The sequence below is a fragment of the Notolepis coatsorum genome, assembly GCF_963971535.1.
Source record: "Notolepis coatsorum genome assembly, chromosome: 6".
NCBI lineage: Eukaryota > Metazoa > Chordata > Actinopteri > Aulopiformes > Paralepididae > Notolepis > Notolepis coatsorum.
In genome coordinates, this window is record NC_140170.1 from 167,234,004 (window position 1) to 167,247,688 (window position 13,685).

Here is a 13,685-nt window from a genome sequence, read left to right on the forward strand (position 1 = left end):
AGCATTATAACATCTGGTCTGTAGAGCATTATAACATCTGGCCTGTAGAGCATTATAACATCTGGTCTGTAGAGCATTATAACATCTGGCCTGTAGAGCATTATAACATCTGGCCTGTAGAGCATTATAACATCTGGTCTGTAGAGCATTATAACATCTGGTCTGTAGAGCATTATAACATCTGGCCTGTAGAGCATTATAACATCTGGTCTGTAGAGCATTATAACATCTGGTCTGTAGAGCATTATAACATCTGGTCTGTAGAGCATTATAACATCTGGTCTGTAGAGCATTATAACATCTGGTCTGTAGAGCATTATAACATCTGGCCTGTAGAGCATTATAACATCTGGCCTGTAGAGCATTATAACATCTGGTCTGTAGAGCATTATAACATCTGGTCTGTAGAGCATTATAACATCTGGTCTGTAGAGCATTATAACATCTGGTCTGTAGAGCATTATAACATCTGGTCTGTAGAGCATTATAACATCTGGTCTGTAGAGGAGCATTATAACATCTGGCCTGTAGAGCATTATAACATCTGGCCTGTAGAGCATTATAACATCTGGTCTGTAGAGGAGCATTATAACATCTGGTCTGTAGAGCATTATAACATCTGGTCTGTAGAGCATTATAACATCTGGTCTGTAGAGCATTATAACATCTGGTCTGTAGAGCATTATAACATCTGGCCTGTAGATCATTATAACATCTGGCCTGTAGAGCATTATAACATCTGGTCTGTAGAGCATTATAACATCTGGTCTGTAGAGCATTATAACATCTGGTCTGTAGAGCATTATAACATCTGGTCTGTAGAGCATTATAACATCTGGCCTGTAGAGCATTATAACATCTGGCCTGTAGAGGAGCATTATAACATCTGGTCTGTAGAGCATTATAACATCTGGTCTGTAGAGGAGCATTATAACATCTGGTCTGTAGAGCATTATAACATCTGGTCTGTAGAGCATTATAACATCTGGTCTGTAGAGGAGCATTATAACATCTGGTCTGTAGAGCATTATAACATCTGGTCTGTAGAGCATTATAACATCTGGCCTGTAGAGGAGCATTATAACATCTGGTCTGTAGAGCATTATAACATCTGGCCTGTAGAGCATTATAACATCTGGTCTGTAGAGCATTATAACATCTGGTCTGTAGAGCATTATAACATCTGGCCTGTAGAGCATTATAACATCTGGTCTGTAGAGCATTATAACATCTGGTCTGTAGAGCATTATAACATCTGGTCTGTAGAGCATTATAACATCTGGTCTGTAGAGCATTATAACATCTGGTCTGTAGAGCATTATAACATCTGGTCTGTAGAGCATTATAACATCTGGTCTGTAGAGCATTATAACATCTGGTCTGTAGAGCATTATAACATCTGGTCTGTAGAGGAGCATTATAACATCTGGTCTGTAGAGCATTATAACATCTGGTCTGTAGAGCATTATAACATCTGGTCTGTAGAGCATTATAACATCTGGTCTGTAGAGCATTATAACATCTGGCCTGTAGAGCATTATAACATCTGGTCTGTAGAGGAGCATTATAACATCTGGTCTGTAGAGCATTATAACATCTGGCCTGTAGAGCATTATAACATCTGGTCTGTAGAGGAGCATTATAACATCTGGTCTGTAGAGCATTATAACATCTGGTCTGTAGAGCATTATAACATCTGGTCTGTAGAGCATTATAACATCTGGCCTATAGAGCATTATAACATCTGGTCTGTAGAGCATTATAACATCTGGTCTGTAGAGCATTATAACATCTGGTCTGTAGAGCATTATAACATCTGGTCTGTAGAGCATTATAACATCTGGTCTGTAGAGCATTATAACATCTGGTCTGTAGAGCATTATAACATCTGGTCTGTAGAGCATTATAACATCTGGCCTGTAGAGCATTATAACATCTGGTCTGTAGAGCATTATAACATCTGGCCTGTAGAGCATTATAACATCTGGTCTGTAGAGCATTATAACATCTGGTCTGTAGAGCATTATAACATCTGGTCTGTAGAGCATTATAACATCTGGTCTGTAGAGCGTTATAACATCTGGTCTGTAGAGCATTATAACATCTGGTCTGTAGAGCGTTATAACATCTGGTCTGTAGAGCGTTATAACATCTGGTCTGTAGAGCGTTATAACATCTGGTCTGTAGAGGAGCATTATAACATCTGGCCTGTAGAGCATTATAACATCTGGTCTGTAGAGGAGCATTATAACATCTGGCCTGTAGAGCATTATAACATCTGGCCTGTAGAGCATTATAACATCTGGCCTGTAGAGCATTATAACATCTGGTCTGTAGAGCATTATAACATCTGGTCTGTAGAGCATTATAACATCTGGTCTGTAGAGCATTATAACATCTGGTCTGTAGAGCATTATAACATCTGGTCTGTAGAGCATTATAACATCTGGTCTGTAGAGCATTATAACATCTGGCCTGTAGAGCATTATAACATCTGGTCTGTAGAGGAGCATTATAACATCTGGCCTGTAGAGCATTATAACATCTGGTCTGTAGAGGAGCATTATAACATCTGGCCTGTAGAGCATTATAACATCTGGCCTGTAGAGCATTATAACATCTGGTCTGTAGAGCATTATAACATCTGGCCTGTAGAGCATTATAACATCTGGTCTGTAGAGCATAAAACATCTGGCCTGTAGAGCATTATAACATCTGGTCTGTAGAGCATAAAACATCTGGCCTGTAGGGCATTATAACATCTGGTCTGTAGAGCATTATAACATCTGGTCTGTAGAGCATTATAACATCTGGTCTGTAGAGCATAAAACATCTGGCCTGTAGGGCATTATAACATCTGGTCTGTAGAGCATTATAACATCTGGTCTGTAGAGGAGGATTATAACATCTGGTCTGTAGAGCATTATAACATCTGGCCTGTATAGCATTACATCTGGCCTGTAGAGCATTATAACATCTGGTCTGTAGAGCATTATAACATCTGGCCTGTAGAGCATTATAACATCTGGTCTGTAGAGCATTATAACATCTGGTCTGTAGAGGAGCATTATAACATCTGGTCTGTAGAGCATTATAACATCTGGCCTGTAGAGCATTATAACATCTGGTCTGTAGAGCATTATAACATCTGGTCTGTAGAGCATTATAACATCTGGTCTGTAGAGCATTATAACATCTGGTCTGTAGAGGAGAAATATAACATCTGGTCTGTAGAGCATTATAACATCTGGTCTGTAGAGCATTATAACATCTGGTCTGTAGAGGAGAAATATAACATCTGGTCTGTAGAGCATTATAACATCTGGTCTGTAGAGCATTATAACATCTGGTCTGTAGAGGAGAAATATAACATCTGGTCTGTAGAGCATTATAACATCTGGTCTGTAGAGCATTATAACATCTGGTCTGTAGAGCATTATATCATCTGGCCTGTAGAGCATTATAACATCTGGCCTGTAGAGGAGCATTATAACATCTGGTCTGTAGAGCATTATAACATCTGGCCTGTAGAGCATTATAACATCTGGCCTGTAGAGCATTATAACATCTGGTCTGTAGAGCATTATAACATCTGGTCTGTAGAGGAGCATTATAACATCTGGTCTGTAGAGCATTATAACATCTGGTCTGTAGAGGAGCATTATAACATCTGGCCTGTAGAGGAGCATTATAACATCTGGCCTGTAGAGCATTATAACATCTGGCCTGTAGAGCATTATAACATCTGGCCTGTAGAGCATTATAACATCTGGCCTGTAGAGCATTATAACATCTGGTCTGTAGAGGAGCATTATAACATCTGGCCTGTAGAGGAGCATTATAACATCTGGTATGTAGAGCATTATAACATCTGGTCTGTAGAGCATTATAACATCTGGTCTGTAGAGGAGCATTATAACATCTGGCCTGTAGAGCATTATAACATCTGGCCTGTAGAGCATTATAACATCTGGTCTGTAGAGCATTATAACATCTGGTCTGTAGAGCATTATAACATCTGGTCTGTAGAGGAGCATTATAACATCTGGTCTGTAGAGCATTATAACATCTGGTCTGTAGAGCAATATAACATCTGGCCTGTAGAGCATTATAACATCTGGTCTGTAGAGCATTATAACATCTGGTCTGTAGAGGATAAATATAACATCTGGTGAAAACAGGATGAAATATCAAGTAACTAAGCACACATTTGTGATTTTGTGAAATCCTAATCTTTATTTATTTTCCTCTATAGGGTGGAAAGGCAGCCTCCAAAAAGCAGAAGGTGAAGAGACCCATGCAGAAAACCCTGTTGGAGTTCCCAAGGTAGGATGTGAATGACAGAGTCCAGTGAGACGTTTGTTTGTTTTGGTTCTGTACTGCAGCACATTGTTAGGGTTTGTTTTGTCTCTGTACTGCAACACATTGTTAGGGTTTGTTTTGGTTCTGTACCCCAGCACTAGGGGTGGGAATCACCAGTTTCATCACGATACAATATTGTTTATTTGGACGATACGATATTTGCCTATATCACAAAGTCTGCCACGATACGATTCGATTCAGGTTCCTGCGATCGATATGAGATGATATTATATGCCCATATAACACGATCACTAACATTTAGATCAACTCAAAAAAGGCAACGGAAATATCATTTGACATTTTTATTTTTGAGCTCTTCCAGACATTTAAATGAAAAACAATCTATTGTTTTTAATACAAATGAATGAATGAAAAGTTTATTTTTGAACATTTATTCTTTACATTCCTCTAAATAAATCATATCAAGCTTTGTCAAACAGAATAATCGGAATGAAAAAGAAATTATAAACAAAGTCAAGAGCAATATAGTTAGTTGACATGTTCAAAAAAGGAGGAAGCTCCTGTTCACAAATAAGACCTCCTGTTCACTGTAAAGTGCCATGTTTTGATATATTGAGCTTTACACTTTAAGTAAATCTTTTTGGAACTTGCAACATGCAACCTAAGACCCCTTCCTCTCCCAAACCGTTCCTACAATTGTTTTATGTTGCATGATGATCATGAATACATTTATTATGTATTGTATTGTTTATGTTTAAATATCAACATTATCTGTCCATCCTCAGTAAATTTACTATCAATATAATATACTCGTCTGACTTAAAGGTGACATGCATTATAAATGTCATTTTTCAGTCTCTAGCATTGTATTATAGTAATAGGAGTTAGTATCAATGTGTTTTAGTGTCTAAATACCATATTGGCGGATTGCTCTGATTCAGCTCAGACCATTTCCTGCTCCAGTAAATTAAGCCATCCTGATTTGAAGGCCTGAGTGACGTCACTCAGGCTCTGGGTAGCGGACAGTGATGTGATTGGCTCTGTGGTTGTAGCTAATGCCCGCCCACAATCTACCTAGACTGACTACACAGCGAGTGGAAACCACTTCCTCATACTGCGGTAGAGTGAAACCCACCTCTGCATGCACTCTGGAGGGAGAGAGAGAGAGAGAGGGAGGGAGAGACGGAGAGACGGAGAGAGACAGAGAGAGAGAGGGAGGGAGAGAGAGAGAGAGAGAGAAACACTCCGCGCGCAGGTCCCCCCCCCCCATTCGGGAGCACAAGCTCTCTCTCTCCCACCCCCCTCTCTCTCTCTCTCCCACCCCCCCCCCTCTCTCTCTCTCTCTATCTCTCTCTGTCTACCAGTCACCTGTGTGGACTGACTGTCACTCAAAGTGCTTATGGGCGGAGCCAGGCCATAACAGCCTGAAATCTTGAGGCTGAAAAATTATGGTTTTGAGTACTTGATTAGAAATATAAAACAATGCATTTTTTTGAAAAAAAACCTTACAGATGTCTTCAATAGACTCACAGGAATTGTGTAAAGTTGCCCAAATAGTGCTAGGAATAGCAATGCATGTCCCCTTTAATCTGGTTTTTCCAAACGCACACACACACAGAAAGGGAGAATGCTCCCCCCCCCCCCTTGCGCTTGCGCCTTCGAAATCTCATCTACTCTGTGCCATTGTGTCAAATCTTCATTTGATTGACGGTCCATTCGGGTGCCAGCGTTCATTCCGTTTGATAGAAAGCAGGAAAATGCAACCAACCAGAAGGCGAGATTGTTTCAAGTTTACAGCGCTTTCACCCGCCTCTGCTGTGCAATGGGAATCCCTTATTTGCTTTTGGACTTCTTCTCAAGGCGCCATTGCTCTACTCGAGTAAACGAAGTCGGAGTGCTTTTTCCGAGACAGTAAGTTAATTTTACTTATTCTAGTCTAATGAAACATATATATTACTATTGCTATTGATAAATCTAGGTAACGTTAATGCCATAAAACTAATGCCTTTGTTAATCAGAACGTTATTTGCGTTATAACCACTGTATGGTAATACATTATACATTCAGGTATGACATATTACTATTGCTATTGATACATCTAGGTAACGTTAATGACACAAAACGAATGCGTTATAATAATAATAATAATATTTTGACTGTTTTCTGAATATTGTGTCCATGTATACCTGCTGGATATGCAACGATGTCTGCATTATGAGGAGATGAATGCTAACACATGTTTGTGCTTTGTCTTTGTGTTACAGGTTCTCTGCACAGCAGAAGCGGAGTGAGAGGACCCTCTTGAAGCAGGGACTGGGGGTCATGCCTGCTCCGAGCACCTCCACCCAGCATCTCCCTCCACCCATGGTGCTGTCCTTCCAGCAGGTTGGACAAGGACAGCCCGTCACCTTCATCGTGCTGGAGGACCACGCACGCCAGGCCACCAAGCCAGTAGTGCCCATCCTGCCCCGCCCCTCTACCGGCCCTCCACCACCACCTCTCCCCCGGTCCACGGCCTACGCCTACAGGAAGATGAAGGCCGCAGCGGCGGCTGCTGCTGCTGCAGGCGTGGAGCCCCCCTCGTCAACACGCGCAGCACATGTGCAGCAAGTGTGGTCAGCCTAAGAGGCTGGACACTGGCCACACACACTCGCATCACAGGCGTGGCCTACTGCGCTGTTGTTGGCGGGAGGAGTGTCGATGAGTGGCGGGCAATGATGAAGGACACTAAGTGCGAGGACACTTGAACCCCTTAGCTGGGTGGCCTTGGACGTTTTTGTAAATAATTCATGAGTTGGAAGATTTTGTAAATAGTTCATGAATTCAGTTCTACTCCTACGTGAACCGAGACCTCGATGTGGTGTAGGGGCCCCGAGTGGGTCAGTGATCCACAGAGCCATATTGTCGCTAGTCTTGACTACCGGTGGGGACTCCCTTGTCAAGCGGATCTGTGGTGAGACAGACAAAACATCGGTTCAAGTGACTTTTGTGCCAACAACATTTCTTTTTAACAAGGCTTTTGCCTGAATTTTCTTTTACTTTTATTTTTTTTTACTTCTATTCATTTTACTATTATTTTTATTTTATTTTACTCTTAGGTTCTTCCAATTTACTGGTTGTTAGTCTTTTTAATTGTTTTTATTAATTTTAAATTGTTTTATTCATTTAACTTTTGTATTTGTCTCCTGTAAGCGCTCTGAGATTCTCGCGAATGTGGAGCGCGGTACAAATCGAATCCATTATTATTATTATTATTATTAATTAATTCATTCGAGTGTGGGCCTGTATTTTAACAGTGTAATTTAAAATGTTCTGCTTGTGACGCTCTTGGACTGGGCTGTATTTGCCTTTTAACAGTGGGGCCTATTTGTTCATCACATTCTATACTGATTTAACACAACCGGTCCTGTATTGTGTTTTGGAAACAAATGCAAATTTAAAGATATGGAAACACAAGGTTCATCAATGCAGATGGTTAATGTCTGCTATATGGAAACACAAGGTTCATCAATGCAGATGGTTAATGTCTGCTATATGGAAACACAAGGTTCATCAATGCAGATGGTTAATGTCTGCTATATGGAAACACAAGGTTCATCAATGCAGAGGTTTCATGTCTGCTATATGGAAAGATATAGAAACAAAGTTCATCAATGCAGATGTTTAATGTCTGCTATATGGAAACAAGGTTCATCAATGCAGAGGTTTCATGTCTGCTATATGGCAAGATATAGAAACAAGGTTCATCAATGCAGATGTTTAATGTCTGCTATATGGAAACAAGGTTCATCAATGCAGATGTTTAATGTCTGCTGTCTGGAAAGATATGGAAACAAGGTTCATCAATTCAGATGTTTAAATGCCCCATGTACCATTTTTCTCAACATGCATGCAAATTGATTGATTGTGCCATGTATTACACAACTACTTACTAAATAAATATATAGTATTTTCCAAACAAGTTATGCCGTCTGCATTGTTTATTTAAACATATTTTCAATGTACATATTGTTATTACACATTACTATTCTCCCACATTCCTGGTCAAGAATACTTTTAGCCTTATAGTAAAATAAATCAAGGTTTTGCCATAGTCAGGCAGTTCCCATAAAATAACAGTGTGGGATGAGTTGTGCTCACACACCCACGTTTATACAATAAGATGTGTCAGAAGTATGGGGGTAGATTTCTATCAAAAATAAACAAATGCAAAAGTAGAATCCACAATCGTAAAAACGATCCACACACACACCTCTCAATTTGTGTTTCATAAATCATAAAAACACGCTTGATTTGCTTAGATTTAACGTACGGAATTCTAAAAACAGCTTGATCTGGTTAGATTTACATACGGAATTCTAAGGACATGCTTGATCAACTTGGAGTTACGTACGGAATTTTGAGACAAATATTTCACTGTTTTCCCCGCAGGGATTCGTGTGTGACGCTTCTTCTTCTTAGAGGTCCATCATAAATAAACAAACGCAGAAGTAGAATCCACAATCGTAAAAACGATCCACACACACCTCTCAATCTGTGTTTCATAAAACGTTTGATCTGCTTAGATTTATGTACGGAATTCTAAAAACACGTTTGATCTGCTTAGATTTACGTACGGAATTCTAAGGACACGCTTGATCTACTTGGAGTTACGGACAGAATTTTGAGACAAATATTCCACTGTTTTCCCCGTGGGGATTCGTGTGTGAAGCTTCTTCTTCTTCGGCGGTACCGAACACGGCCCGAGTTGTGTTCGGCTCATGAGCGCTACCAGTGGCCAAAATCGCACATTATCTTTAGCCCTATCAACATTCCATTATGAAAATGAATGCTCAAAGTAAATATATATAGTACCATTTTGAAGATAACAACTAGGGCTTTCAAATGATATAAAATATCTGTATGATTATCATGATTATTATTATTATTAATATCTTTCATATTTGATACAGAAATTATTACAAAAATCTTGTCCGGCCACCACATTTCAACAAACAACTGCATTTTCAACCACTTTACTGACAAGCTAGCAGGAAACTTAGAGGGTATGGGATATAGACAATTATATGGGCAATATAGAACAGCTGACAGATTAGAAATATAATTTATTGTTCAAAAGTTATTATAATTATAGTGATAGTAATAAAACAATTCCGTCTGAAAATTAACTTGAATGGGTTTATGATGAATATCTGTTTGTGGGTATGCTCAAAGTAATATATTATTCATATCTTTCATATTTGATACAGAAATTATTACAAAAATCTTGTCCGGCCACCACATTTCAACAAACAACTGCATTCTGAATTAATTTAGCCTTGTAGTTTTCTAATCCCATCGTTTATGTTATATTTGTATTGATTAAACATAAGTCAGTTACTGTACATGACACTGTACATGTCAAATATGCTAAGGTAATTATCTTTACCTTATTGCTTATGGAGCAGTGTCTCCATTTATCCCAGAGGAGTTGATGAACACTGCAGCTGTATTATGTAAGAAATACATACAGTATATAATAATTGTAAAGTGTTTTTTGATGTGTTTTTTTTTGTTTTGGTGTAAATCTAATCTAATATATAATCTATAAATGCTAAATGCTATATGATCTGATAAAGTATACAGTATTCACATAAGGTGCTATAGGTTCCTAGTTGGAGGTCTGGCAGCAGTCCCTGCCCACTGTTGTGGAGTCTGGTATGAAGGACTGGCCGAGGCGGATAGTTGAGTGTGGGGGGGGGGGGGGGGGGGCTTCTCATCTTGACTAGCTCGTCATAGAGGGGGTGGGAGGGATTCTCCAGGATAGCAGCCAGCTTCCTTCTCATCCTCCTCTCTGCCTTTAGATTGGCAAGAGTATAGGGTTTTAGGATGAGGTGGAGGTGGTGGAGTCTATAAGTTCCTTGGGGTACACCTGAGCAATAACCTGGACTGGTCGGACAACACAGAGGCCCTCTACAGGAAGGGACAGAGCAGGCTGTTCTTCCTGAGGAGACTCAGGTCCTTTAATGTTTGCAATAGACTCCTGCAGTCATTCTACCAGTCTGTAGTGGCAAGCGTCCTCTTCTATGCTGTGGCATGCTGGGGGGGGGGCTACATCAAATCGAGGGACACCAACAAAAACTGAACAAGCTGGTGAGGAAGGCTAGCTGGTCAGACTAGAGGTGGTGGCAGAGAGGGGGATGAGAAGGAAGCTGGCTGCAAGGCATCAGGGAGTGAGGAAAACGTATGCCTGTGCACTGAGGGCCCTTTCTCACTTACGTTTGGGGATCGAATCACTGCTCCCGGGAACGGGGGGAGTGTTCTCACTCACCCCTTTTGGGATGCGAAACGGCGCTGATTCGTTTTACCCCCCGCTGAACGGGATCAGTTGGATTAGGTGGTCTCGGAATCGGGCCGTGCGGGTGCGGGGGGCGTGACACACACAGCGTCGTTACTGTCATGCTTGCTTGAATTTTGGGCAGATAACACCACACACAGCAACAACTGGAGAATACCCACAAAAACATTTATTTATGGGCAATTTGAGAGTTCAGACCTCAACCAAAAACAAGTGGATGAAAACATGAAGCCATGTTACAAACGCACGTTACAAACGCACAGCGCGGTTACAACGTGCAAGCCAGCGGAGAGGTACAGTAGGTTACATGATTGATTGATTGATTGAAAAGTTTATTAGTACAGGTCGCGTACAGGTCAATACATACAATTGTTAATACCTAAATAGCTAGCCTGCTGTTTTTGCATTCATTTGGACTTTAGACGCAGTGATGGTGTTTGTGAGCAGGACACGCCAGTGAGAAACAATATAGAGGACTACCCACACTTAAAGGTAATCCCTGTCGTTGATTATGATCATTCCTAATCTTTATGTGGGGGTCTTAAATTACTTAAATTACCAGTAGGCTAATTGCATCTCTGCTGTAGGGTTGGCTGCCTGACGCGTTTCCGCTCCATGTGTGTGAGTATGAAGAAGAGGTCGCCCCAATAGGAGACGACCGTGGTTTCATGTCTACAGTACACGCGGATGTCCGCACTGTGGAACAGGCCAACGAGTGGGTGGAGTTGGTGAAGGAGTCATCCGGGGTTACATGGAGAGTGGAGGTTACGCGACCAAGGGGGGGGAGCCGTGTCCTATTCAAGGTAAGAATTGTGTTGTCAAAACGTCTTATGTCATTTGTTAGACTACCATTTGTGCCTTTCAGCCATACGCATAATGATAACCTCAATCAAAATGTTGTGCAGAAAAGTTACAGGTGCCAGCATAAGGTGATCGGGGCGAGACAAGGCAAGCAGACATCCACAAACACCGGCTGCCGCGCTACCATGGCTGTAACACTAAAAAATAGAGGAATGACCCGGTGAGTTTGAACTATACAATACAATACTTATAATTCAATTGTTTTTATGGACATAACAGTTGGGGCCTAGTTTTTATTGATAGTTGATTTTGATTTATTTTACAGGAGTAAAGACCCACATATCCCTAATTTCCCAATGCAAGTTCGCATTGTGAATATTCACAACCACAATCTCCATGTCTCAGAGGCCATGCGCTATCGAGACGTTGGACAAGAGGCCATAGACACGTTGACAGCGTTGTTCCAGATTGGCCACAACTGAGTCATTCTGGACAAAACACCAAGACTGTCCACACGGTGCGTTGGATGCTCTGACTCTGTCCCATTGCAGACGGTGTCCCTGTGCCTCTGCAGACTCCCTTTCACAAGTCGATAGCCGACATGGGGCATCCTCATCTTAATTCCTGTGACCATTGCATCCAGCTCTTCATCGGTACAGGTGGTGTACAATGCCCTGACTGATATGTTGTTGTCTTGCATCCTTCTGTAGAGGGTGGCATATGACATCCCCAACAAATTTGGCGATGCAAGCCACAGGCAGCCCTATCTCAAGGAGATTAACCAAGCGATCCATGTTGACTACTACCCTTGGGGGGTCCAGGTCCAGGTGTATCTCTGGAGGTGGCAGTTGGTTTTGTCTGTGTCTCTGAATCATGTTGTGCAGCTCTGTCAAACATTCCATAAACCCCTCAGACATTTGAATGTGCTGTGATATGGCATCAATAAAAACCATTTCCTGACTGCACACAAACTCAAGATAGTCGATATCCAGTGGTGGGTGCTGGAGCACGTGTGAAAGGCGGTCTTGCAACCTCGCCAGGGTGTGCTGTTTTAACAATTCCTACGGAGAAAGGAAAAACCTGTGAGGGGACAATTCGACTTTGCTATATTTTACACTATGTAAAGAAAATCTCCTTTTGTATTTACCTATATACCTATATATAATCCCTTCTGTTTGAATGAGGGTAAGCTAATATTAATATGGCTCTCCAACAATAATTTACAATCTGATTAAGATAAGATAATCCTTTATTGATTCCCTTGGGGGAAATTCGGGTGTCAAAGCAGCATATAAATAAAGTCATCCACTCCAAATATTTCCCTAAACGTGTATAAATTATTAATCTGAATCCATTTATCCTTGTCGTTTTCTAATCCCATAGTTTATTTGTTCTATTTGTGTTGATTAAACATAAGTCAGTTACTGTACATGACACTGTACAGTACATGTCAAATATGCTAAGGTAATTAGCTTTAACGTATTTCATAAGGAGCCTTGTGTCCCATTTATCCCAGAGGAGTTGATGAACATGCAGCAGTCAACTAAATGTTTAAATGTGTATTTATCAGGCATGGTAGATGTTCGTTTGTCATTGTATGATTTTTTGTTTCATACAGTTATCGTGGGCTACACCTGCATGCTATTGATTGATTGATTGATTGAAAACTTTATTAACAGATTGCAGAATGGGTACAGTACAGCTCAATACATACAATTGTTCAGGGGATGCAGACCAGAGAAAGACTTTTGTCTTGTTTACATCAGGGTCCCCCATTTTCAATTCATCATAACATGTGACCAGCTAGCTACACAATTAGCTAGCTGAAGCTACCAATGTAGGTATTCATATACCCTGTTAAATACTTAGAAATAATTTCAGTTACTTTGCCCATCATATATTTACTGTACTTACCCATCCAGCTTGCTGCATCCTGGCACCGTGCTCCATTACAGCATGGATTATCCATTCAGATTCAGATTATCCATTCAGATCCATTACAGATTATGTGCGATTTTGGCCACTGGTAGCGCTCATGAGACGAACACAACTCGGGCCGTGTTCGGTAGCGCCGAAAAAGAAGAAGCGTCACACGAATCCACACGGGGAAAACAGTGAAATATTTGTCTCAAAATTCCGTACATAACTCCAAGCAGATCAAGCGTGTCCTTAGAATTCCGTACGTAAATCTAAGCAGATCAAACGTGTTTTTAGAATTACGTAC

At 40.8% G+C, this 13,685-nt stretch overlaps 1 protein-coding gene and 1 long non-coding RNA gene across 2 annotated transcripts in view; both read left to right on the top strand.

Annotated features, from left to right (window-relative positions):
• LOC311230537 (uncharacterized protein) overlaps positions 1–13,685 on the top strand; it is a 57,638-nt gene that overhangs the window by 39,478 nt on the left and 4,475 nt on the right. Inside the window, exon 3 of the mRNA XM_084316843.1 lies at positions 4,256–4,326. Coding sequence (XP_084172969.1) covers positions 4,256–4,326 — 71 coding nt within the window. The remainder of the gene's footprint in view (positions 1–4,255; positions 4,327–13,685) is intronic.
• On the top strand, positions 11,339–11,893 carry LOC311230538. Its single transcript, XR_014619816.1, has 3 exons — positions 11,339–11,463; positions 11,566–11,681; positions 11,787–11,893. It is a non-coding gene; the product is annotated as an uncharacterized lncRNA (long non-coding RNA).